The 26,070-nt window shown below is 42.0% G+C and overlaps 4 protein-coding genes across 7 annotated transcripts; 2 read left to right on the forward strand and 2 right to left on the reverse strand.

The window, feature by feature from the left end:
- The first annotated feature begins 514 nt into the window (after positions 1 to 514).
- LOC143894435 (dnaJ homolog subfamily B member 13) lies at positions 515 to 18,264 on the forward strand. The gene is made up of 4 exons (XM_077400685.1): positions 515 to 594; positions 16,757 to 16,934; positions 17,447 to 17,618; positions 17,965 to 18,264. The coding sequence occupies exons 2-4, from the start codon at positions 16,781 to 16,783 to the stop codon at positions 18,260 to 18,262; spliced, it is 624 nt and encodes a 207-aa protein (XP_077256811.1). The 5' UTR covers positions 515 to 594; positions 16,757 to 16,780; the 3' UTR covers positions 18,263 to 18,264.
- On the reverse strand, positions 1,766 to 2,561 carry LOC143894436 (uncharacterized). Its single transcript, XM_077400686.1, has 2 exons — positions 2,332 to 2,561; positions 1,766 to 2,166 (listed from the first exon to the last, which is right to left on the reverse strand). Exons 1-2 carry the CDS (start codon positions 2,545 to 2,547, stop codon positions 1,870 to 1,872), a joined length of 513 nt encoding a protein of 170 aa, XP_077256812.1. The 5' UTR covers positions 2,548 to 2,561; the 3' UTR covers positions 1,766 to 1,869.
- LOC143894434 (uncharacterized) lies at positions 4,467 to 10,029 on the reverse strand. Its single transcript, XM_077400684.1, has 6 exons — positions 7,964 to 10,029; positions 6,803 to 7,347; positions 6,427 to 6,565; positions 6,043 to 6,221; positions 5,725 to 5,880; positions 4,467 to 5,604 (listed from the first exon to the last, which is right to left on the reverse strand). The coding sequence occupies exons 1-6, from the start codon at positions 8,145 to 8,147 to the stop codon at positions 5,044 to 5,046; spliced, it is 1,764 nt and encodes a 587-aa protein (XP_077256810.1). The 5' UTR covers positions 8,148 to 10,029; the 3' UTR covers positions 4,467 to 5,043.
- Positions 18,265 to 19,190: 926 nt separating the features above from the next.
- On the forward strand, positions 19,191 to 25,719 carry LOC143894433 (folliculin-interacting protein 1). 4 transcript variants are annotated; one of them, XM_077400680.1, is made up of 12 exons: positions 19,191 to 19,321; positions 20,211 to 20,415; positions 20,774 to 20,863; positions 20,953 to 21,032; positions 21,110 to 21,189; positions 21,453 to 21,572; positions 21,644 to 21,875; positions 22,222 to 22,551; positions 22,620 to 22,704; positions 23,003 to 24,354; positions 24,551 to 25,004; positions 25,116 to 25,719. In XM_077400680.1, exons 1-12 carry the CDS (start codon positions 19,221 to 19,223, stop codon positions 25,326 to 25,328), a joined length of 3,342 nt encoding a protein of 1,113 aa, XP_077256806.1. In that variant the 5' UTR covers positions 19,191 to 19,220; the 3' UTR covers positions 25,329 to 25,719. The 4 variants fall into 4 exon arrangements, with proteins under 4 accessions (XP_077256806.1, XP_077256807.1, XP_077256808.1 ...); XM_077400681.1 differs by having other exon boundaries at positions 24,551 to 24,930; positions 25,116 to 25,288; XM_077400682.1 differs by lacking the exon at positions 19,191 to 19,321 and having other exon boundaries at positions 20,274 to 20,415; positions 20,758 to 20,863.
- Positions 25,720 to 26,070: the final 351 nt, after the last annotated feature.

Genomic DNA, 26,070 nt, shown 5'->3' on the forward strand with positions numbered 1-26,070 from the left:
TTTCACTATACACTTATATTGTCGATGAGTAATTTAGTTAAAAAATGAAAAGTGATTATACTCCGTATCTGATTTTGCACTCTATCTTTTCTTACACACATTACCTATAACTCTTTCTTGGAAATACAGCAAGGCGCCAAAGATTTTGCGAAAATGTCAATAATTTACTTAAAGCTTCGCGATGCATCGCTTCTCGGCCTCAGAAAGGAGGGCCGTCCATGAAATTGACGTCTTGCAGTAATTTCGATATTTGTCGATTATGAAAATGGAGTTCCTCGTCTATCACGAGCGAAACTATTGGGAGGATGGAAATGTGTTGGTCGTCTAGAGTCAAATGAGAAAAATCAACAGAGCATCGTTCAACCGATCGCACGACGCATCGCGAGTAGATATTTGAGCAGGACCGTTCTCTTGTTTGCCATCGCGCACAGTTTCGGACAGCAATCGCCGGACGCGAAGACGGCCGTAACCCTATCGGTTATTTGTGCTAGCAATTTCGTGCGGAGAGCATATACTCGTGATCGTCCTGGTGCCGCAACATCACTGGAGGCCGAGTGCGGAGCCATCTTTATTGGCGGCCCGAGGTTGTTGAAGGTAATTACAATTTTCAACCTGACTGCATCCACGATTATTTGCCAGAAATGCCGTCGGTCCCACAGCCGCAAACTGCGCGCCGACATTAATCGCGCGAGACCATACTTTCTTTCCGAAAGTATGGAGTCAAAAACAAAAGTGTCGTATTTATGGAATAAAAAAGTCAAAGGACCATCTATCTAATCTTAAAAAGACAAGAACTTTTTAGACCATACCACTTTATGGATGTGTTGAACATGAACTACATATAAAGAAACTGTACGTAGCGATATAGGAGAAAAGGGGTAGTAACTTCTTCGAATCTAAAGCTGACAATTTTGTGAAAGGAGGTACGAGTTTTAATTATAAAAATTGTGACACACCTTTCACTAAAACTTTTAAAACTTCTACTGTCCTTTCCGTCATACTATATTTTTATTATGTTTTTTTTTTTTTTTCGTTACAAAGATGTTTTCTTTTTACCTGTTGATCGTAATCTTCAATGTAACACATACTGGTGTAGAGTTAGGACATTCATCTTGTAGGTTTCTTTCGGCTGGCATACGACTTGGAAATTAAGAGGTTTTGATGGTAGGTTTACGCCCGTCCTGTCCGCTGCACGGTGGCGTATCATAAAAATTTTTACCTCGAACGACTTCTACGCAACCTGCACAACACCGCAGAGGCGTTTACGATAGGGGTATTCTCGATTATTGCTACCTGCCGCTAGGTAGCCTTTAGACATGAGTCGGGAGGTCTTCGGCATTCGTTTATACCGTTTGAAAGATACCGCCATAGTGTTACGACCGCTTTGATAAACCGTACTAAACTCAGCTTTTTCAGCGTTCATCTATTTACAAACTGTATCATTCATCGAACATTTCTAGCAGGTTGTGCACTAAGAACGCCAAAAGCGGCGACGTTTACCGGGCAAAAATATCATCACCTTCAAAGGTCTCTCAATTTATGCAGACGTTTTCTCGAGCATTTTGTCAATCAAACTGTTGGCCAAGAATAAATCTCATAATAGGAAAATGTACGCAGAATTTTTAGACATTTCGAGTCATTCGATCATTACTTACGATATATTGCGAGTCGATTTCTGCAGAATACTGTAAATTTGTATAATAAAGAAAAGGTAAAGGAAAAAGCTTAAGAAAGATGAGAAATATATAATTTCTAGGAATTATACATACATTGTATAAATCATCGTGACAACTCGTCAATTACTTAACAAATAAAATTTTCGAATATTTAAACATATTGTTTAATATTTAAACTTAATTATTAACGATATTAATTTTCTTTGATTTTTTTCTTTAACTTTTTTTTAGACTCATGGTTGTTCGAGCCAACAATTGAATTCTTATCCCGATTAATCTTCAGATTGACAGTCTCGAGCTCTTGCCGAATGTCGTGATCTCTAGCCTCATCTGCGTTGATGATGGCACAGTTTCGTCGATCGTTTATAATTTTTTCGCAGCCGATACCGCGATTACCGAAGAACATCGGGAACTCTGTCAGATGCGGGATCGTTGCGTTCTGCCGAATCCACTCTCTCTGGTTGGAATAATCCACTAAAGCTGCGCATGTCTGCGTAATTTCATCGCGAATACAGTTAAAAATTCTTAAGATTATCAGCGGCAGTACTCAAGTACCAAAATTAATAATGACTAATTGTAATTTCGTTCTTGAGATATAATATTGAAATTTAGTATCATATCTGGAAATGATATTAAAATTTAATGTCATTCTTACCACAAGGTCATCAGGAATCCTGGCTATCGCGCGCTTAATTTGCGTAAGCCAACAATACTCTTTGGGCAAAATGCGCGATATTAATCGTCCATCTTCTGTGATTCCGTGAACAGCATTGGCTTCTAGGATATCGTGGGATTTCGGTAAGAAGGGAAACAACAAGGGAGTCGTCAGATAGGCTTCCGGGATCAGCTGGGAAAGAATAAGACACATCATTTTGTTTCTTTTTTCTTTGCTGTCGCATAGACATCCGTTTCTTTTATTCTTATCATACTGCTCGCGATCGTCTCAATCGAATGAGAGTAAAGTTAGATATACATTTTTCAACGCTGATCTTTTTGTCCATCTCGTATCACAGGACAATTATATATCGTAAATGCCAATTTATCTACTCAACACATTTTTCGAAAGGATATCGTGTCGTTAATATTTCCGGCATCAAAAACTTGACATTTGGTACTTATTTTGCATAAAACGATGTAGGTCTGTTGTAGGTCGGTTTGTTCTATCACCTTTAGCTACCGTTGCTTATGATATATTGTATCACACATGTACATTTACGTTCTTCTGATTAATTAAACAGTATTCCTCATTTAAAGTTTATCTGTATCGTCCAACATGCACAGTACATCAACGCCAAGAAAGTTTTTTTTTTACGACGTCGCATATTATGGATATCTAGCTCAAAATTACTCCAATTTTCATCCTACGAGGATAACGTCATTTTTCGGTTATGATATTCACGCACACTTCGATCTGATGGCTGTCTAAATATGTTTTGTAAGGCGTGAGATTATGCTCATTCCGTTGCAAGAAGTGGAATATATTTTTTTTTCAATTATATATGTGTATTAATATACTTTCATTCACGTAGTCGCACTATTCTGTCGAATATATTCCACGTTTCGGAGCGGAAGTGTGACGTTTTTGCTTTCACTCGCGAGCGATCGCGCGAACAGAATGAGGGAAGTTCTTTTTACGCGACCATACGTAGGGCGTGAGCGCGACGGTGAACGCAACATAAAAGTTTTTCGTTCAATTTTTGGTCCCATCATAGGTACAGGGTATCCGGCACGAATTTATCCCGAATTAACTGGTCGATATAAGACTAGACGCAAGTTATAGATACTAGCGCATATTAAGAATCTGCCGGCAAATACACTTCGTTAGATTAGACAGTAGAAAATATTTTTGCGCAAAATCAACACATTTAAATGTAACGAAGCATTTATATAAGAGCATTGACTTAAATGGATGAATTAAGTCAATTGGCCAATTAAAATATTTAGTTAAATACCTAATTAACTAAAACTAATTAGCAATATACGTAGAGAAAGAAAAAATTTGTCTAATCAAGTGTTAAGTGGTAATTAATTTTAAATGTGCCGAAAAAGAGGAAAAACTGTGAAAAAAATGTTTAAATGCAGATTCTTAACACGAACTACCGTGCATGCCCCTTCGCAATTATTTTCCAGAAGCGGAAAAGCGTTTACCTGTCGGCTTCTCAGCCTCCTACGCTCGCAGGCGTATTTCACTTTTATTTGATCGTTTCTCCGCGCGCGGCAATACGTTCTGACCTAAGGAAATCTACTAAATAACTTACTCTCTTCGTCGCGCGTATTCGTTCCTTCTTATTACACACGAGTATAATATATATATTTATATTTATATATATAATCACTCGTCGAGACGTGTGTATAACACCGACGGCATCTAACAACAGTGATGGAAGGTGCCGATTCGAGTAAGGATCGTCTCGGCGTGATTTCTTTTGATTATATCTTCCTTTTGGCATACGAGACGCGGTGTATCGTGCTGCTTTGATTTTCGATAAGGCGAGAGAACTCGACGAGAACTCCCCGACGCGTCCCCGATCCTGTGGAAGGCACAATCTCGACGAACGTTCGCAGTTTGTCGGGACGTTTCGTACGCCAACATCGATCCCCGACATGCTTTCGCCAATCGATGCACTTGCATTCGCTACGCATGACACGCGTGTCCCGCTTTTACTTTCCAAGCGGCGCTATAGGTTCCGACAAAGGTTTCATCATGGAGACAAATCCAGGGGTTGAAACCGACGCGATTTCGAGCTTAATTTCTGATGTTGGAGATATCTAAGGGGTTGGTGTTTTATATATGTCGTCTCTCGCGAATTTCATTATCTCGAATAAACAGAGTAGAAATTACTTCGGCGATTAAATTCAGAGATACATGAAAACTGTAGCGGTTCCAATTTCTGGATAAGTCTCCTATTGGCATATGCAACGTAAAATATGGACAGTTCTTTCGTTACCAAAATTCGCTACACATCAAACTACCAGTGTTACACCTCTGTATGTGTGTGTGTGTATGTGTGTAACTTGTTTCTATCGGAAATACAATATATCGCCACTCAACTTTATCGCAAACTGTCACGCGCCGGAAAGCTACGGAAACCACTTTAGCCTAAAAAAAAGACGAGGACAACGTCCTATTGAAATCGATCTGCAGCGGTATTCTGTACCGTACCAACAATACTTGTTTGTTCCGTAATTAAAAAATCGCCGTTTACAATCACGAAGTAATAAATTTGACGTGACTCTTCCGTCTTTCAATTAATCTAAAAATATAAAATTATGCGAATTCTTGCTCCCTAAACGTTGTCTCTTGATATTTTTCGCTAGTACAAAATATCGGCAAAAGACAGTACGCGATACCGCAGCCGATCCTCGTTTAAATTTCGCTACCTATAGCGCCTACGTGTGGACTGTGCCAGCGCGGCGTCGCCGCCGCCGCCGGTTGTCCGCAGTACGCGCTGCCAATCGACGACGGCGCGCCGACGGCGTCGTCGCCGACGGCAAATCTGGCCTGGTTATTCTCGGTGTCGAAAATTCTGCAGGCGCCAGCTGTGGTGGCCGCGACAACCGCCGCTGCGGCAGCGGTCGCCGCCGTAGCTGCGGTCGCGGCCGTCGCGGCCGCCGCGACCGCAGCCGTCGCCGAGGCGGCATTTTCCACTGTTTCCGACAGGGAATGTTCCCTACTTACTACTTCGCCGTCGTCGCCGCCATCGGCGCCGTCACCGTCATCCGTTGTAACATCGCCGCTACTACCGCTTTCGCCCACCATATTCGCGAAGAACTCGGACCTGGAGAACTTGCCGATCTCCGTGGAGCCAAAGGCCTGATGGAAACCCGGAAGCGGCTGCTTCGAGACGGGCTTTTTCTTCAGCTCGAATCGCTCGCTCGAGTGCCGGGATTCGCGTTCTTTCTCGTGAGAAACCGTGCTTTCCTGCGTCTAAAATCGGCACGTCTTTAAAACTTAGGGTACAGTGAGATGTAATAATCCGATATGCATCTCAGAATGGACCAAGTATTTGTATTTATAAATTCAAATAAGAGCGCGACATGTTTTTACCGTGGAGGTTGGCACGAGTTCATTCAGAGGCATCCCAGTATTGTTTGGCAGGTTTGGCTCCCATCTGGTCCCGCCGTTTTCCTCGCGTCGATTCATCGTCGTCGTCGTTGTCGAGTCCGTGACGGAATTTACCGCTGATCCCAGTAACCTTGGCATCTGCGTAGATAAAATCCTTATTAATTCACGGCAAATGTCAAATTGACGTAATAAATTTATGATTTTTTTCCGCCATTCTTCATCATTATAGTTTATAGTCTATTCGTGAGACTTTCGTATTCGCAATTTGCTAGGCAATGACGCGACAGTCATATTGAATACCTGATGCTCCGACGGCGGATAAGACGCGCGAATGCTATCAATGTTCAATTTGCTCGGCGCATAACTCATTTGCGACGCGTCTTCCAAGAATGTACAATGCCTAGTAGGTGTACGATCCCGTAAGAAAACTGCGTGTCGCGGACCCCGAATCGCCGCGTTGCGAGCCGCACTTGGGACATCTGAAATATTGCAATGTACACGTTCAAATATCATACAAAAGACTAACCATTTTCTTTTCTCATAATCAACACAAATATATTATTTTGTGTCACTTCAGGTCCGTGTGTATATAAAAATGATTAGTCATGTTAAATAATCAAGTTACTAGCGTTTTAAAATCGCTGCAATGACTAGAATAAAATATTCCATACACATGGAACTTACGTGGTAGCATGCCGTGACAAAATTGGCCCCATGGACCGTGTCCATGCGCGTTTGTATTCTGGACATTCGAGTGAAGAACGCCACCCATTTGCGGTGATGGATGAGGCGTTCTCGGAAGTGGATGAGGGCTTACGCTATTCTGCAATCCGAGATATCAAGAGATTTTTGAAGACATTTAATATGTAACTCAATCAAAGAAAATTACAGAAATGTATTTTACGTCCAACAGAGTTAAAAAAAAATCTACTTTGTCTATGAAAAATGAGATTGGTAAAAGCTTTTGCGAATTTACATTGAACGAGATTCACAAATCAAAATTAACGTTTTTTAACGCTATTGTTTCTTTGTAGCTATGCCATTGCGCTCTGTATATTACTTGATAAGGGTGCCATTTCTGGCCGTCGACGAAGTCGGCGTATTCCGCCGCGGATTCTGGTCGGCGGATTTCTCTTTCCGCAGTTGCAATGTCCGGTGAGTAGCCGTTGGAAGAAAACGCCACCGCGGCGCACTCCGCCGCCTGGTTCCTTCGGTCCTTAGACTTTTCGAGGTCACGTTGTTGTTGCTGCTGCTGATGCTGGTGCATCGTGCCCATCGCTTGCAGCCTCTCGATCGGGTCACCGCACACGTTCCCGTACCAATCGCCGATTCGCGGCGAGTGCGCGGATTTCAGGCGATGCGCGGCCTGGAACCAGGGCTCGGCCACTTGATGAGGGCTCACGTTTGAACCCATGGGCATCGACGTGCGATCGAAACGATGATGCTGATTTAGGAAGCCGCCGGCCATCGAAACAACGGAATTTCCGCCGCTAATCGCGGCCGTGCGCGCGATCGCGTTTTGCAAGATTGATCGCCGTGACAGCTCGCGAGTCTGCTCGCGCATCGCCTTCCGAAGCCTCGCCTCCTTTGGATTATACACATAATCTGGGTAAAAAAAAACGCGATCGTTATTAATACAGAAATGCAAAATATCATGCTATAATCACGCTATTTTCGAATATTTTATAGCACATATTAATATAAGATAGAAACAAATAATACGATAAGCTATTAATAAGTGGTCCAGCAGCAGTGGTTAAGTACTTATTCGAATACGTTAATGTGAGATTATGTAATTTTAACTATATAACTAGTAAATAAAATAATGTTTCACAAATGAGAGTTTCATAACATTGCATAATGAATCTCATTGCATAATGAATTACTTTAAATGATCCAATTGCATACAATATTGCATATTTCCGGAGATTTCTATCTTTTATTGCGAAAGTTTTAACCGATTGAAAAAATTTTTACTTTTTTCTAGCATTTAATTTTTCCAACATTTAACCAATAATAAGTTAACTTTTAAATCAAATATACTTATCGACAGCTCTTCTTCAATTTACGAATAAATTTATTTGTATTTTTTTTTTAATATTGGATGTTTTAATTTTGGATGGAGCTGAAATAAAGAAAAAGAAAAAAATATGCGTGCGTGCACGCAATATTGCAAAACTACGCACTATCATTTCGGTGCGACATGCATTTCGTTTTCTACCTGTCGGGTACGTGGGTGGTATCGCCCCGTTGTATCGAGCATTAATGTCGATCGCGTTAGAGATCGGCGCGGCGTCGTAACCGGTATACGCCACGCTACCATTGTCGTAACAGAAGTACTGCTGCTGCTGCTGATAAAAATGACCACCTGCCGCGTAAGCCTCGATGTAATTGCAGCAGTCCATCTCTGCGATTTTGCGCGACGCTGCGTTTGAGGCCTTCACGTATCGATCTAGATCTCCTCTGCTTGGCGGCACGCTTAGGCTACGTTTCTCCAGTTGCGCGCAGACATCGCGCGCGAGACTCTGATCTATCTCGGTTACAGTATATCACGCAACACAGACCAAACTCTTTGACGGTTGAATCGATAAACGCGAGTACGCACTCCGTCTCTCAAATTGCTTATCTTCTCTCGATGTTCCCGAAAATTGCTACTGATACTTTTCATATTAGCGCGTGAATCGTCAAAATTTTTGTCGGATAGGATCACAATATTAATTAAAACTTGTATTTCTTTTATTTTGCGTGCCTAAAGTCCCACTAATTGTATGGCACACTCTCGCGATTTCACAGATGCGCATCTTACAAGATTAGATATAAACACCAGTGGCAGGCGCGAATTTTTGCAGATTGACGCTCCTTTTCAAGTCTACGTTCTCGCGAGCCGAAACGCCGAGCGCGAGATATAAACGAGACGCCGCGATCTTCGTTGAATCGCGCTCTTCCCGTGAAACCCCGATCGATATCTCAATTTCGCGGGTCCACGTCTCGCGGCTCTCGCAAATGTAAACACCGTCCGCGCGCGTCCGCGGACGACGCACCGCGACCGCGCAGTGCAAACCGGCGTCGCTCTCCTCTTCGTCCCGAAGGCGCTGAAACTCACGGTCCCTTCGCGCTTTTACCCTTTCGCCCGTAAGGTTTACGCTCGAACGTTCACGCCGGGAAAGCCGTGCAACTGCCCCGGGGGATACCGAAGGGAGGCGTTCGATCGATCTCCCGTGTCGGAAAGATCCAACGCTCGCGGTTCCGTCGACGTCGACCTCCTCCTCGTCGTCGTCGTCGTCGTCGTCGTTATCGTCATCGTTCTCGTTGTTGACATCATCGTCGTCGGGGATGATCGTCGACAATCGATTCGCGTCACCGACCGATCGTGACCAATTAACGTATCATCATCATCTGGTCGCTGTCGATCGCCACGCGTCCGCACGCGGACGCGGCTCGGCGTGTGCGGCGGGCCGCGCCATGCTCGCTGCAGCCGCGGCGAGATCGATGACAGAAGCTGCGTTCCCGCTGCACCTGCTGCACCCCTCGTACGCTCCTCTCACCCCGCCCCCCGAAAACAACCAGCGACCTTTTCCGCGCCTTCGTTGACACCGTTTTCGTCCGGCGTAACGAATTTGGTTGATTTTTTTTCTATCTTTTATTACGGCAATTTTGTTCGACAGATTCTACCCAGAATCGATATTTGGTTGGTTGGATCGAAAATTGCCAGGGAAGTTTTCGACGCCTCTCTGTTTAATCGCTCTAAATTGCTCTCGCCTGTTAATTAGTCACTTGACCTAGTCCACGCGACGCGCGTGATCGATCAGTCAGCTCCAGGCGGTTATTTCTCTCTCTTTCTCCCCGTGATACCTCGGATCACATTCCGACTGTTTCCTAAACGATTCTAATCAATTTTGAAGACACATTTCTCGCGTAAACTCCGTTTATCTCCTTTATACATTTAAACTATGCTACTATCACAACGACTTTGCACGCTTGCGTCTATCTCGCCACGATGAATGAACGACCGCACTCTCGTCTTCCGTTTCAAAACGTTTCGCGCGTTTCGTCGTTTATATTAATTGGGAACGCAACCCCCTTGTTTCGGCGTGCACAACGACTTATTTACTCGTCTGTTTTCCCACTTTGTTGCGTCACATCGCGCCGCTTACGTTACTCTCACGGACAGAAAGAATGTATGAACGGACGAACGGACGAACGTACGAACAGGCGGGCGGACGCGCGCGCGCGCGTGCCGCAAGCGGGAACGGCGGGCCGCACACGGGGAGACCCGCGTTCTTCCCTCGCGGTGCACTCCAGTCGCACTGATTTCATCCGGCGGCGGTGGCGGTGGTGGTGGTGGCGGTGGCAGCGCCACGAATTTACGTGCGTTTCGTCATCGACGAGCCACGGAGTGGCGCGAAAGGGGGTGGTCGAGCGCGGAGGGCGCATTTCCCCACCCTCAGTGAGAGCATCGCGAGGTGTGTCGCGGCGTGTGGGATGCGAGCAGGTGAAGGAGGGAGGAGGCAGTGGCGGATTTATCGATAAACGGTCGCTGAGGACCCTGGCTGTCGAAGGATTCCAGAGAATCATTCTGTGTACGTTTGCAGTTGTACTTGTCTCTGAAAAGTTCGTGACTATATCGCCTACATAATTTTATCGCCAAACATTTATAATTAATGAATAAAAATAATTTATAAATGACATAATAATATTTCTTGTGACGCGAGGAATTGTACTGAAGAGAATGGTCCTAATATCGTGAGCTACGGAATCGCTGTAACATTGTTCTCCGCTTAGGGCTCTTCAGATTCTAAATCCGCCACTGGGAGGAGAAGAGACTAGGGGCGCCGGCAAAATTCTCCTCTTCTCTTCCACTGTCGTTGCCTTCTTCAACGGCTTCAAGCCGGAGCCCTCGTGCAACGCTCCGGCATCGACGCAGTTCCGCATGCGGCGTACAGTGCTTGCCTCGAGAGAGTCGATAATTCGTCTCTCTTTCTCTCTTCCTCTCCGCCCGCCCGCCCCCCCCCTCTCTCTCTCTCTCTCTCTCTCTCTCTCTCTGCCGCATTCGCTTGTCGGATTTGAGGGAGCGTCGTGACGAATGATGTTCTCCAAGAGCGTGGAGGATCGACGCTCGAAGAGCATCGAACGGTCGAAGAGGATTAAACTCAGCCGTCTCGGCCGAGGCGGCTATATCGCATTAGTCGAGCAGGTGCTTCAGCGAATACGTCTTCCGGACGCGTTCAACGTCTGTCTCGTGGAGAACATGCACGACCCGTTACTCCCCCACGTGACCCCCTAATTACTCGCGTCGCGCTTACCCAGCGCGACGAGGCGACCACGATCCATCGACCCCGCTAGTATGACGAGCGTTACCCTTCTCAGCCTCCTTGTCAGCATGAGCCATTACTACAGCACGTTATAGTGGACGCGACGACATATGTTTCGTTGCGTCCTACGACCGCGAGTTTAATCGCATCGTCGCGCGTCCGCCGATTAAATATTCTCCCATTATTGTCCGCATGATCTGCGCTCACCGTGAACCGTGAATCTATCGCATCGGCGAACGAGGTCCTCCGTCTCTCCCTTTGCGCGCCCGACCCTTTCTCTTTCTCTTTCTCTCTCTCTCTTCCCCTCCCCCTCTCTCGACCCTCTCTCGCATCGGCACGTCAGTGGATCGATGACCGGCGATCAGCCCGGTGCACACCGCGACACCATCCTCCTCCGCTCGTACCATCGGCTCGTCGCTGCCGCCTGGATGCAGGGGCCTCGACATTTTGACGGCTTCTCTCGGCGCGACCTACTGCGCGTCACCCTCTGGCCCCCTCTCCTCTTACGCCCACCTTCTCGCCCCCTTCGTCCCTTTCACCCTTCACCGGCCACCCTCGCGGTGGTCACCGCGCGTTGCACGCGCGCAGATGCACGTGATTTCGGTCGTCGCGCCGTCGACGGCGCAGGGCGCATCGATGCGGTCTCCGCCGCTTCCCGGTGATCTTAATTGACCACTCGGGACGCCCGCCCCGACTGAAATTGGCATCGATTACATTATCGGCGGACGGTTGAAAACGAGGACGAGAAAATTGCGCCGGTGCTTGTCGTGAGCGAGCGTTTCAAGGCTGGAGACACAACGAAACGTGAATCAAAATAAAATGCGGGGATGAAAAAAATAAAATTTAACATTATTTTGACCGAACAACCGGAGAAAATACAATCAAACATTTTCTTTCGTAATTCGCATCACATTCAGATATTAAGTACCGATAATTCAAATGCCAAACACCACGTGCGTAATTATCTAATATATCAATGACAACCATAACATTTTTAATATTCGAATTTTTATACTTATCCCTGAGAAATTCAAACTGTGTTATGTAAAAAAAAAAGAAAACAAATGCTAATTATACGATGTGAATAATGAAATGCCCACGTGTAGGCAAAACGCTTGTTAGCATAAAAAGTGGAATTGCTAGAATACCAACGATTCGCCAACTGTATGTTGGTGATGAATCGGTAATTTTCAGTTTGTTCGAAGAAGCGAAGGATTCGTCTGAACAGTACCGGCTGCGAGAGACACGGACAAAAATAATACGTATCGATCTAATGGGTTAACTATCTTTACTATCCCTCGAGCGACGCAGCTGTATAATCACTTTCAAAAATTGGCCTACTCTTACAACAACCCTTTTCTACCGGTGTGAAAAGAAACTTGTAATAAGATATAAACAAAGAGAAAATTGCAAAAGATACAAGTATTTTAACTTTCCCACTCTTCTTGCATGAAAATGTTTGATTGGGAAAATTGCAAAACGTGTAACAAATACAATTTTGTGTCATCTTGACGAAATATGTTACTGCCGTAACTTTTATAATGCAAGAAGAGACGAGATGAGAGAGTGGATGTAACTGGCGGAAAAGCAGAGGGGCACTCGAAATCGACCGAAAGTCAGAGGGCCACCGTTCGACGACGAGCACGCCTGTACGCGCTCGCGACGTTCCTCTCGCGCGCGAATGCGCGTCAGCAACGCGGGATATACGAAGCATAATCGCTCGCTAGTTCGCTCGGCCTCGATGGGTGTAGGCAGTAGGTAGGTAGAGCCGGCGGTCGTGTATCGGGCAGGTTCCTAGAGAGTCGCGTCGCAATCAATACCTCCGGTCTCTCTCGCCGCCGTTCCCACCCGCGCGTTCTCCCCGCGTCACTCACCCGAGAATATTTCTCTCCGCTCGCCACCCTGTACCTCGACCCGCAAAACTCGCATCCTCCCGCGTCCACCCTGCTCTGCCACCCCTGCGAGGATCGTTCACGCTCGTCGTCATCGTCGTCACCGTCGTCACCGTCGTCGTCGTCATTTGCGACCTACAATCGCGTCCGAGGGACCCGCAGCCCCGATTTCTTGCGCCCTCAGTTGACATGAACTTTAATAAAGATCTGACATTTCAGTCGCGATGTTACATATAAGATAAAATGATATTAATTAGCGACATGTAAATAATAATACGTAAGTAGTATCCTTTTCTGATAGACATAACGTCATTGCAAATGATATCAATGGGACCAAGCTCACCAAGCGATATGTGCACCTGGATCAAGGACGATCACCGAGGGTGAGACGTTAGCGCAGATGCGCGGTGGCTTCTCGCTTTTCGTCGGCTGATAACGCGGACAGACTTATCGGCGGCGATCGATATCTAATCCAACCCAGCTATTTATAGACGGTGGCCCGACACTTTGGGATGTCGTACACGCGTTGTGAAAGTAACAAGATTTTCTAATTTTAGCGACCAGCCGGCGCTCTCGATAGTCCACGACACATTCCGGACATTTTTATCGCTGTATTTTCTTTCGCCGTTATCTTATTCCCTTGCATTGGGAGGATGCGCTAATCTGTCACGCAGCTGCGCAGCGCGCGTTACGAGCGTTCAAATAAATCAGGAAACTCTAACGATTCGATCAGGTGCATGTAAATGAGGTCATATTTAAAGAAAAAAATCGCTACGGGACATACCAGGATATTTTCTCTTATGTTCTTTATCCACTTCACGCGCCTGGGCAAAATATTTTTCTTTTTCATCCTTCGACATGTTTTTCCAGAAAACGCCTAGCCTAAAACAATGTAAAATAAAGGAAAATTAATTTAAGTTTCAAACAATGATTTTCTTTATAAATTTCATCCTTTAAAAGGAGATTAGGTATATATAGATCGCGTATATATGGAATAAATATAATAAATATTTCTATCTCCATCTTTAGTAACGAATCAAGTATTCGTGATTTGTGAGAACACTTCGATCTTTACTAAAATTATTTTCCTCCCAAAATTTGATTTTCAAGATTAAAAAGAATTCTTTGTTTTTAATATGTATTTATCCGGCAGAAACAAATGTTCCTTTTAAAAGAGAGACTAGCCTGACACTGATATCCTTGTTGGATTCCCGAGGATTCTCTGCAGCGAGTTTCCTTCGCCACTGATTGGCAAATAGCATAAAGGCGTTTGCCGGCCTTGGGATCTTGCGTTTAACTCCAGCCGCCACGGCCGTCGCATGTACAAGTCTGTTACCGTCGATGCACAACAACGTCGGAATACCGGTGCTTTTGCGTCTCGGCGATCGATTTGCCTGTGTCCGCTGCTGTTGCTGAGGAAAAATCTTGTCCACCTCACGGTTGCCACACGATTGCTTCGACACACCGGGATCACGCTTTATCGTCATGTTCTCCTTATCGTCATCGTTATCGAAATTCTTCTCTGCGCGAGAATGCTTAGAAGAAATAACATCGAGAAAGCTCATGTTATTATTTATCTTTTTATTCTTCAAATTTTCACTGGAAACGAATGGTTCTATTTTTGTCGGCGATACCACGATAATGACCTTTCCGCTGTCGCGAATACACCTTTCTTCCTCGTAAATTTCATCTTTTTTTTCATTTTTTATTTCATCTAAATGTATACAAAACATATTATTTAACATGCAACCAAGTCTTAAGTTTTTCATAAATATATGTTTTAAAAACGTTATTATCTGCTGTTATTATAATAGTCATCTGATTTTTTATTATTTCTAGATGAGATATATTCTTCAAATTTCTCTTTTTTGATTTCTGAATATAAAATTTTGCCGCATTTCTTCTTTGAACTGTTTTAGAATATTTTACACACGCGATGTTTCACGCTTTGCATTATTCAATGCGCGTTTAGCCGTGCGCTCCGAGCAATTGTCGCGTCATGAAATGTTTAGGAGCCAAACGCGATTTTATATGCTTACCTTTTACGGCGAAATTCGGGACGTATTCGTGACTCTCCATAGCGATATAAATTCGTCGATTAGATCCGCTACGTCGGGAGACCGGCTGTCGCACCGATTTCGTGTATTGTTGTCTGAGTTTAAGAACGCACTTGAGCCAGTGAGCCTCTTGATAATGGCTACGTCGGCACGCAAATAAAAACACACTTCCGTTGTCGTCGGTTGTTGAAAACACGTAACGATGCACCGATCGTCTTATTTCTTATTGCCGATCTCTGTCGCGATGCGATCAACGATGCTGAAGGGAATAAAAGACACTCGCTGCAAATAAAAATGTCATTTTTCAAAAAATATTTGCATTATTCTCCGTACCATCGTTTTTCGACATGGTTTCTCAAGCTTCGAAGAGTGGTCTGAATATAAATGCGCTACGCGAAAAATGCACGTGCACCCAACGCGGAATAAATTATTATAAAATTTTGTCATTGGGATCGAATTGTGACAACACAGAAATCAAGGAAGCGTAAGCATATAATCCTTTTGATAAAAATTTGCCAAAAGTAGGGATCTTTATAATTAATTCAGTAAGATACCATCACGTTCCACTTCTTATCATCTTATTTATTAACATTTTTATAAAATATAATATCTTTGTAATATTAAATGACATTTCGTGAAAGATTTCTCAACGCTTTTATAATATTATATATTAATCATATGGTTCACGTAAGAAATATGGCAGTAAAGAAAGGAGAGACGTATCGCACGGACGAAATAGCGCGGTTATTTCTTCCAGATACCGACGATGCGTCACACGATACAATCCCGCGCGGCAAAAGAACGGAGGTGCTGAGGCAATTTTCGCCTTAGCAGCTGAAGCGTACGACGTGCTTTCAGATCCTCTTAGAAGGGCCGTGTATGATCAATACGGTGAAGAGGGTCTTAAAAATGGTGTGCCGAGACCAGAAGAATTCGTGAAACCTTACGTCTATCATGGCGATCCGATGCAAACCTATAGGTAGAATCTCAAGAGCCGTTGAGCTCTCACCGTTCTAAATAAATCGCGAATTTATGTATAATTCTGATTTTAATATTCGACTTCGCAATCACACAATGTGACATATATTTAAAGTAATTACTTTTTCTCAGAATAGATGTTATTTATGTTTTGAAACAAGTTTTATTATGTGTATATTTGCTACATTGTATATTTAAAATTAAGTCACAATTGTTGAGTCTTTAGAAAAACTGTTGGTATTCTAAGAGTTAATGTCCATCGCGAATTTTATCATTAGAGAATTCTTCGCGACTGAAAATCCGTACGACGATCTTCTAAATATTCTAACAGAGCCTCAACCTCTACTTGAATTTCCTGAGGGTCGGGGTATAAAACGGAAGGAGGAACCCTTAATTAAAACCCTGTTTCTAACTCTCTCAGAAGTGAGAACTGATCTATATTTATAAATTTTTTTTTTTTTTTACTCCTGCAGCTCTCAACTCTGTCACATAAATTAATATGTATATATATATATATTTTTTTGTATAATATTTTATATTCAAATTATTAAAAAATTGCATATTATTTGCAGAGACTGGTTCTTCTTTTCTGTATTATTTTATTACCAACGTTATTAAATTTTGATTTCAAAATTTTATATAAAATAATGAAAATCAAATGTGGATTATACACGCGAAACGTATGTTTTAACAACTTTAACGTACAAAAGCGTTGTAAAAAACGGAAAACGAGGGTAATCTAGTATTTCAAACAGTTGGAAACATTTCGTTGTAGGTATTTTTCGGCGGGATAAAGAAAATGAAGATCCAGAAGTTGGTTTTAGTCGGTGATGATAAGTCGACGACGTTGTCGACGGAAAAGATCTTGACGATACCTATTAAGCCGGGAATCCCAGCAGGTACCAGAATAGTATTTCCAGAAGAGGGTGATCAAGGCCCTACGAAGATACCCGGTAAGTCCTTCCATTGCCTTCTTGATCTTCCTCGAGCTTAGCTTACGGTCGTAACCACATTTGAGTATTACTATATAATTGCGATAATAAAACAGATAGACTTTTTCTTTGTGATTCTCTTTCATAGCTCCGCATTTTTAATCGAAATCTAGTTTTACAGTTATAGTACATATATAGTAAAAGCAAACGACTTTCCATATTTTAGAACTATATAATGTTATCCTCACAATTTAAATTAAAAGTTTGACTCTTTTATTCTGAATTTTATCCCTCCATAATTGACGAAAATATAATCGGTCATATTTTCCATGTAACGTTCTTTCTTACAAGAAATTAATAAGGTAATGAAAAATAATATTAACTCGCAATGAGATAGATTCGCGTAATTGATGAGACGATCAATTTACGAACGTCGTCACGTGACAATGCGGGTTGCGTAGAATAAGGGTTAAAGATTAATCGTAACAAGGTGGGGTGATATCTTCACTAAGTCCACGACACTGTCAGCGTAGCGGATGTTATCTTCGTCACGGAGGATCGGTCTCACGAAACGTTCCGGCGAGAGGGCTCGGACTTGCACACGACGGTCGATATCTTTCTAAGGGAGGCGCTGACCGGAACGGTGATCACGCTCAACACCGTCGACGACAGAACTCTTCGGATTCCAATAACATCAATCGTCGCGTACGAAAAACCATTATAAAATTGCGTCATGTTTTTCGTTCCTTTTTTTGTCTCTCGATATTGTGCGCTTTGCTCTACTATCTCTACAGATAGATATTTTAGATAGGATCGTCCCAAACTCACAAAGGATCTCAAACAGTAATTTCGTATAAAATATGACATAATTATATTATATTCACAGATTTTATCAATATTTATTTTAATACTTAATTTATTTTAATTTAATAGATTAAATTTATTATTAATTTATTTTAATTTAATAACGTGTCTTTTTTTCCGGAACTAAAATTATGTAACTGAATTACGAACGTTATTTAAATTTTCGCTGATTTTTTACATCTTACAGACCAGATTACATGAAACGTGTGCCAGGTGAGGGAATGCCACTTCCTACAAATCCAAAGCAAAAAGGCGATCTAATACTGAGGTTCAACATCGAGTTTCCAGTTTATTTGCCATTGTCCAGTAAGAATCATATTAAGAAAGCTTTTCAAGTATCTCGTACAGACATCGAGAATGCCGAGTACGTTCATCGCCTCATATTGGCCAACAAAATGCGCAGAAATGTCGACGACAACGTTCCACTTCGATATGGTGCGAACGCCGATGAAGTTGATCGATTGAAATTCATATGTGAAACGTGATTTCGCAAATATCTGCATGTTATTTCATATGCATGTTTACGTGATATCACTCGTCATACATTTCTCAACGTTGTGAACTCTGTGAGAAATTATATAAGAATGAAAGTTGCCGATGAAAGCTATTGCTTCTATGCACAACTGATTATTTCATCGCAATTAGTGTAACTAGTATGATAATTAAATTATTGTTTCAAGACTTACATGCACAATCATTTGCTATAAGAACATTTGTCTGAAAAAGAATGCACAATTCGAAAAAATAATGATCTATATTTTGTATGTATACATTTAATTTGTATTATATATTAGACCGATTGGCTCGATGTTTATTCTAAAAATATCAGTGTCAGATTTATTAAAGAACAATTTTCCTTCTAACATCATAGACTAAAATAGCTGATGCTGGTATCGTTGACCTTTGTAAATGCCTGACGCGAGTACACCGATATCAGCGGACCTATTGTGAGTATTGTGACTTCAAAGAGACCGCTCACTTTAACGCGATATAACGGGTGTCTCCATCTTGTGGGACCTACTGATGATTCAACAAGAGTCATCGGTCGGTAGTCCATGACTCCTCTCGTCAGATTTATAATTCTTCTAAGGAAAATCTGTATGCGTGGAGAGAAAAAAATTATCATGTGACAGATATTGGAAAAATCCCATTCGCGAAACAATGTATGATTGATAAGACCGGTTTAAAAGGCGCTTGGTAGGAGGTCGTTCCACCAAGTTGCAGCCGAAAGGCGGCCTCGACCGTGCCATCCGCCAGCGACGCTGAGCTATTATCTCGGGCAATCATATGACTACTCCGCACGTGACTTTATTTACAGTAAGAGACTTATACCCGCGCGAACATGTATGGTGCAGTTCCGCGTGACATGATAGACGCAGGTCTGATCCGCGAGACGATGCGATAACTATATATATATATATATCGACGGCGGGCCGTGGTTTTATGATGCCGTTGCTCGATAAGCTGCTACCTGCGAGGAAGAGCAGTCCGTGCGAGAGTGCTGAGAGCCTAGTGTCCAGTGCGCGAACAACTGGGAATGATAGGTGAGCAAGAGAGATCGCGCGCTGCTCCATTTCGCAGCGCGTTTTCGCTCCGTATCGCCGACGCTCGTGCGGAATATCTTCGGAGCGGCTCGCGCAGCATCCATCATCTCTCATCGCGCTATTACATATCATATATATATGCCTTGCGAATTATTACATATCGTGTTAAATCTTTTCTCAATTGTATTGCCATTCTGTATTAGCGCCGGAGATAAAGGCAGAAATATATTTCTCCCTGTATCGCCCAGGCGGCGAAATAAAAATCGTAATGGCGTTATGTATTATCAGACAGCTGATTAGATGTCTGGAATTTTATAATAAAGACTGATGCTTGTGCCGTTTCCCTAACCTGCTTCATTGCAATTACTTGGCTCTATTCTCGCATCTGCAGCTGTTTTACCAACGCAACGTCGAAGCGAACGCGCGCCGACTATAAGCGCTTCGTATATAGCTTTTCCATTCGAAAGAGATATTTGAGAGAAATTTATGAAATTCTTCATCAAACTTTTCTATACAAGCTGACTTAATTTTTATGCCTAATACAGGTTTATTTAATTTTATTATTACACATTGACTTACTCCAGCTTTCATTGTAAAATTATTGCATCTTCTTCCTTATTTTCTTAATTTTAATTTAACGTAGACAAAAACTGTATTACAGGCCGCTATTTCAGACCTTTTACATTTCAACATTATTTTCGTACTTAGCAATTCTAAAATCCCGTAACACGCAATTTTATTAACATGTGGATATATTTTATTCTTTGCATTCGCCTCTTTGAAATTTATATTTTGATTCAGTTTTGGCATTCAACCATGCCAACATTCTTGCATGCAAAAAAGAGTTAATGATCCAAATAAAACGGTTTATTCCGTAAAATTATTGTAGGGACTCCGTTTTGCAAGTTGGAGCGGAGCAAGTGCGGATTTTGCTATTTCGAGAATGCGAATGGCGCGGTAGGAAACTTCTCTTCGACTCGATGACAGTGCAGAAACATCGAAGTAAAAGCGAAACCGTGTGCACTACGGTAAACAACAATGCGGAGAGAAAATGCGAGACGCCCTTTAACCTAGGGACTGCTCGCGATTTCGAGGTAATCATCGAGTTTCGAGCATACTAGTAATTACCAAACACAGACAGATTATAAACGCAAACTTAATCAAATAATATTTAAAACAATAATAACAATGTTTTAAATTTTAAAATTTTTTATTTTACAATCTATTTTATTACGATTTGCCTGTATATTTCTTTTATAATATACAGGCAAATTATTTATTTTGTATTTATTTTTATTTTTTTCTAGTAGTTATCTCTTCTCTATCTCTATGTGTAAAATTATAGTATCTTTGATTATATATGTAATAAAGCTTTTGTCGAAATTACTTACTTAAATTTTCATCTACAAATATTAAATATCATTAACGAAATGTAGCATCTAAAATTTTCAGCGAGACAAGACCGTTGAAGATGACGTGAGCCTTCTGAGCGAAATGGTGTTCGGCACCGTGGCAATGACATACAGAGGATCGTCATTTAAGGTAAATTGATCTTGAAATAATTGTTTTTAAAATTTTTTTGCAAAAATACATAGAGATTTTAATCATTGATTTTCCTCTTCAATTTAAAGGTTCACTCGATGAATTCTCCACCGTGCATCATGTGCACGAAAATCTTTCCTGCGACGGAACATGGCACGTGTAAAACGAGGTAAACTGTTTTCGATGTATTTCTTCAAAGATCTTTTCTATTATAGATGAATTTAATTGATCGTTTTATTATCGCAGTGAAAAAGTCTCAGATGAAGGACTTGGACGGTCGATGCACGTGGATTCTACTTCTAGCAATACTAGTATGCGATCATTTCGTAAGTGTATCGACAATATTATTACTGTAAAAATTAATTCTTTTTTTTAATAAATAACTTCTTCAACAGCTTCTCGTTAAATATACTTTATAACGAAAACGGAACTTTTCATGAAAAGAAGCGAGTTTACATTTATTCTGAATTTATTTTTTTTTTCAAAATTCATTTTTTCTAGACGACACAATAATCAATCAAATATGACAAATGCTTAAAAGAGTTGTCGAAGGTAGCCGGAATAAATCCTGATTAGGTCTCCATTGCAGTATCTCGGCCGAGCTCCGGCAATCTGTCGAGTAACGATTCGCACGTAGGCCCGCGAAAAAGTTCGACGTGCTCAAGTACCGGCAGCGGCTGGGACATAGATATAGCTCCGCCGACGAGCAGTAAGTTCATGTCAACGATTAGAGCGATTTATTGTCGGAAGTGCATCGTAGCTCACGCGATGCTGATCCAGGTTCGCAATCGTTGGAGAGTAATGGATCGTCCGGGATCGGCAGTCTCACCAGCTTGCGCAGAAGATGGTGGAGGGTGGTCTCGACTTCCCTCGGACGATTGGATTCCGACGATGCCTTCGGGATGCAGCACTGGAACGAGAACGGAAGTGACGGGCGTGACGGACACGCGAAGCGACACAAAACCAGGCTGGGTTTGACGATGTTAGTGCGATTGGCTCAGGGCCATGAAAGGTATAGAATTATCTTACGCGTTTTTTAATTGAAATAAAAAAGCATCTAAATATAAGCATAGTGATTTTAAATATAAATTTTGGCGATTTATGTCTAAAGAAATAAAAGCTAATTTTTCCTAAGCGAGAAAGAAAAAATGAAAAATTAAGTAATATTTAACGCACGTCCGCGCCTTAGGCTCGTATTCGCTCCGAATTGAAATTACAGTTGTCTATTAACGAGACAAATTGATTTTGTTTATTTATTCCGTCAGATTTTTAGACCTTTTTAAAAAATAAAAATATGTAGGTACTTTGGACTATAAAAAGTTAATAATTTTTAGAAGGAAAATATGTATAATTTACAGTCAGATAAAGACGAGGCTTTTAGAACATATGGCTCTCCTAGAAGGGATGCTGGATCGTTTGAGATATTTTTGCATTGAAATGAGCAATATCAACGGTTCCAACTGCAACAGGATGCAGTTGACTGACAGAATGTGCTGGGCGACGTCACGATTTGTCATTTCGTTGTTGCATATACTTCTTGATGTCGACGTTAACACGCGCACGCCTCTACTGTGGCACGACGTTCTGCTGAACTCCGTGACGGTGAATGAGACGACGAATACCTTGCATCGCAGTTTGCAACAGATGTGTCAATTATTCGACGAGATCGATACAAAATCTACAAATTTGTGAGTGTAGGAGCGTAGATCAGATCGGATTGAATAAACGTCCCGATATTTATTTCACCGTCTTTCAGTTTCCTAAGCACCGTGGTAACTGCTGTATTAACGTATCACCTCGGCTGGGTGTACACCGTGCTGTCACCGCATGATCGGCAGATGGTGAGTTTAAATAATTGTAGCAGATACGGATCTTGGAACTATAGATACATAAATTATACGTGTCTGATTGAACTGTCCATAATCAGTAGAATAAAATTAACAAAATCTTTCAAAAATTTATTAGCAACACATGAAGCATATTAAAAAAGAAAAACCTAATTAAATAATTAATTAAGTTATAAAGTTTTGATATATATAATAAAGTTTATTAATTATGTCGATATTTTGTCAAATATTAGTTACTAATTCTATGTGAGACTTTACTAAAATCTTAGTGATAATTTATTTCTATTTTCAGATCGAGAAGCTGGGTAGCTGGTATTCTTGCAATCCACTGTGGGCACAACTTGGTGACCTGTATGGCGCGCTAGGCAACCCCGTGAAAGTGTCGCATACCGTAATTGCGGGCGATTCTCGAAAAAGCGATTTGATCAATTCCATCCTGTCGTTCTTGTCTTACTTCATCCGCAGTGGGATAATACGTAAAAGCCAGGAATACCGTTGCACATCACAGCAAGACGTGCAGATGGCGACGAACATGCTGGAGCAGGCTCGCAGCAAACGACCGTATCTGTTCGGTAACAGGAGACCGACGTGCGCGTTCAACGATCGAGACACCTCGATTCGTAGACGCGAATCGCGCGTCTTACCGTCGCGCAAGTCGGCACAATCGCCCGAAACCGGAACCGGCGATGTTAACGTACAATGCACTCCACGGTATCCGGCAGAACGGCCGAGGATCTCGCGATCCGTCAGTCCCCTGAAGCGTAGCGGCACCATGAAATCCGGCCTTGACACGCTTATGACGAAATCGACCGAAGCACCGGTAGACCTCAAGTTTCCAACGAAAGAATTTTCATCGCGCGAAAATCACGAGAGCGAGAAATACGAGTTGTTGCAAGAGGATCGATCGGATAAAGACAAGGAGAAAAATTTCAAAGTGTCGAGCGAAGTGAAAATAATCGTTAGTGAGATCGGCTCGCAGGAGGATATCACGTCAAAGGGATGTCAGCCGCAAGATTTCCCACAGCTTTCTTTGCGAGGCCTCGAGAAGAAGTTGGACGCTCACCATACCGAAGAGAGTCTCGCGACTGGAAAGTCTGAACTGCATCATCGGCTGAATAACAATATGGATCCGCTGAAGATGTTTTACAGCAGACCTGAGTTACCGCTCGACGCGAACGGTGGATTCGTCGACGAATTTAAGGAATCGCAGGTCTTCTTCACTCTCGGTGGGGAAGATAAGCCCGCAAAGTTACCGTTGAGACCGCGTCTCGGCAACAACTGTCAATGCTCTTACACCTTCACGAGACTGCCTAGCACATCTGCGCAACTTCCGGAAGGCGTACTGAGGAAGATCATCCAGCGAAACTTTCCCGAATCGTCGAAGAGCATACAGCCGCCTCCGGGAGCGGCATCCAGCATAGGGGCGAGGTCTATAGGTTTTTGTTTAAAGTGCAACGGTCAGGGATACGCTGCCTCACAAGATTATGACAGCAGCAAGCAGGTGTTGGAGACACCGACAAACGCGACGGAGGTGTTGCGCGGAAGTTCCGAAGGTGGCAGAACCATGAGACTGTCTCGATCCAACAGTCTTGAGGCTCTGATGGAAGCCAACAGCGTCGTGGAATTGCCAATGCCACAGTCGGTGTACGTTGAAATACAGTACCTATAATGTCCGTTTAAAAAAATAATTAGATTGATTTCTTTATGATAAAATCACGGAACTGTGTTAATTAAAAATCAATTTAGAAATCTAATTAATTTTTTATCTTAACTTTCATTATTTTTTATTTTCGTCACTTTCTCACTTTGATTTAAAATAATTCAATAACTATTGTTACAGATCGAGGAAAATTTCACAAGTCAAAACTGGATTAATTAAAGAAGTGGGCTTCACGAGAACTCTCATGCGAAATACAATAACGAATGACGAAAGTAACATTTTAAGTACAGGCTATACGTGGGGTTTGGTGCTACAGGGTGTAACTAAGAAAAAAAAGAGAAGAAAAAAGAAGAAGCTGTCAGAGGATGAGAAAGACAATCCCGAGATTGAGGAGGAGAAATGGTGGTCGTACATGCGAGAGGAAGTTATGGCCAGTGCTCGTTTTCCGACGATCGATCAACCGGTCGCAGAAGCACTCTGCGTGCTAGCCGACTTGGACACATGGCACGTCGGAATCTTGTCGAATAACGCGCCGTGGCAAAGTCCTCCACTACCAGTCGGTATGTCGCGTCTGGTATCAAATATGCTAGAGTCCTTCGCCTATGTATGGCGAAAATACCACTCTCCTACTCATGTGAGTGTTTTGCTATCTCAATTCAATCGAATCTCTCACTATCTATTTATATATATAAATCTTAATTTCTTTGTAAATAGATAAATATTATGAGTTAAACTGATGTTTCAGTGCATAGCGATTTTGGAGGCTAAACTGAGGGAATTATGGTTGAGAAGCGAAGCCTTGGCGGAAATGATGATGTCCATGGAAGAGTCTGACGCCAATGTGAACAGTTTAATGAACGCTCTTGATCTCGATGCAGCCGATATACCACTTTTACTCGCGGTCGCAACCACTCATTCTCCGGAAATAGCGCAACGATTTGGTCTTACGTTAACTTAAGTCCGTTCGCGATTGTTCATATCGGTTTTCTTCTTATTTTATCTTGACAGATACTTTCTGAGTAGCGTATCAATGTATGTTGATACTTAAATCAAAAGAAACTAATGATTCTTCGTTGAATAGCATAATTTCATAACACGTAATTAAGTACAGATCTTAATCGTGCGCATGTAAATTAATTTAAGCTATAGAATTAAGATTATTTTATTCTCGCGTTTAGTCATTCGTTTCAGCGTTTTTTAATGAATTGCGTAGCTCTTATAACACAAAATCAATGGCTGATTTCTTACTAATAAAATATTATGTATCGTCTATATTTGGTTTTTTACACGATTTAGGTGAATTTACAATTGTACACATTTAATTAATAAATTCTGAATGAGTTTTTTTACCCCACTGTATATTTCTTAATAATTTCTAAGACTGAGGAAATTTTCTTTTTTAAGAAATATATATTTTAACCAATTATCTAAATAAATTATATTATTTTATTGATCTAAACTAAAATGCAAATGAATTTTTGTCATAGAAGACGGGCTTTAATAAAACGAATTTATCTGTTTTCCATCAATTGGAAATTTCATCAGCACATCTCAAAGTAATAATGAATAACGTCACGCGACTCGGCCGTTTCACTTTTTCGTTACCATTCAAAACGTTTAAAAATTATGATTAAAACGTTTTAAAATTACATCTAACTAAATTTTCTTGCTATATTTCTGTGATATACGAAGTGAGATAC

This window comes from Temnothorax americanus, unplaced genomic scaffold, assembly GCF_048541705.1.
Source record: "Temnothorax americanus isolate GAGA-0224 unplaced genomic scaffold, ASM4854170v1 Scaffold14, whole genome shotgun sequence".
In the NCBI taxonomy this organism is placed as follows: domain Eukaryota; kingdom Metazoa; phylum Arthropoda; class Insecta; order Hymenoptera; family Formicidae; genus Temnothorax; species Temnothorax americanus.

Bases quoted from the DNA above. Each gene is read 5' to 3' on its own strand.
- LOC143894434 (XM_077400684.1), bottom strand. From the start codon at position 8,147: ATGGACTGCTGCAATTACATCGAGGCTTACGCGGCAGGTGGTCATTTT. The intron at 6,566-6,802 runs GTAATATACAGA...CTCGGATTGCAG, and splicing joins AGAAATGGCACCCTTATCAA to AATAGCGTAAGCCCTCATCC. The intron at 5,605-5,724 runs GTAAAAACATGT...TGCCGATTTTAG, and splicing joins AACTCGTGCCAACCTCCACG to ACGCAGGAAAGCACGGTTTC.
- LOC143894433 (XM_077400680.1), top strand. From the start codon at position 19,221: ATGATGCCGTTGCTCGATAAGCTGCTACCTGCGAGGAAGAGCAGTCCG. The intron at 24,355-24,550 runs GTACGTTGAAAT...CTATTGTTACAG, and splicing joins TTGCCAATGCCACAGTCGGT to ATCGAGGAAAATTTCACAAG. The intron at 25,005-25,115 runs GTGAGTGTTTTG...CTGATGTTTCAG, and splicing joins AATACCACTCTCCTACTCAT to TGCATAGCGATTTTGGAGGC.
- LOC143894436 (XM_077400686.1), bottom strand. From the start codon at position 2,547: ATGATGTGTCTTATTCTTTCCCAGCTGATCCCGGAAGCCTATCTGACG. The intron at 2,167-2,331 runs GTAAGAATGACA...GAAATTACGCAG, and splicing joins GGATTCCTGATGACCTTGTG to ACATGCGCAGCTTTAGTGGA.
- LOC143894435 (XM_077400685.1), top strand. From the start codon at position 16,781: ATGAAGATCCAGAAGTTGGTTTTAGTCGGTGATGATAAGTCGACGACG. The intron at 16,935-17,446 runs GTAAGTCCTTCC...CTGTCAGCGTAG, and splicing joins AGGCCCTACGAAGATACCCG to CGGATGTTATCTTCGTCACG. The intron at 17,619-17,964 runs GTACGAAAAACC...TACATCTTACAG, and splicing joins CCAATAACATCAATCGTCGC to ACCAGATTACATGAAACGTG.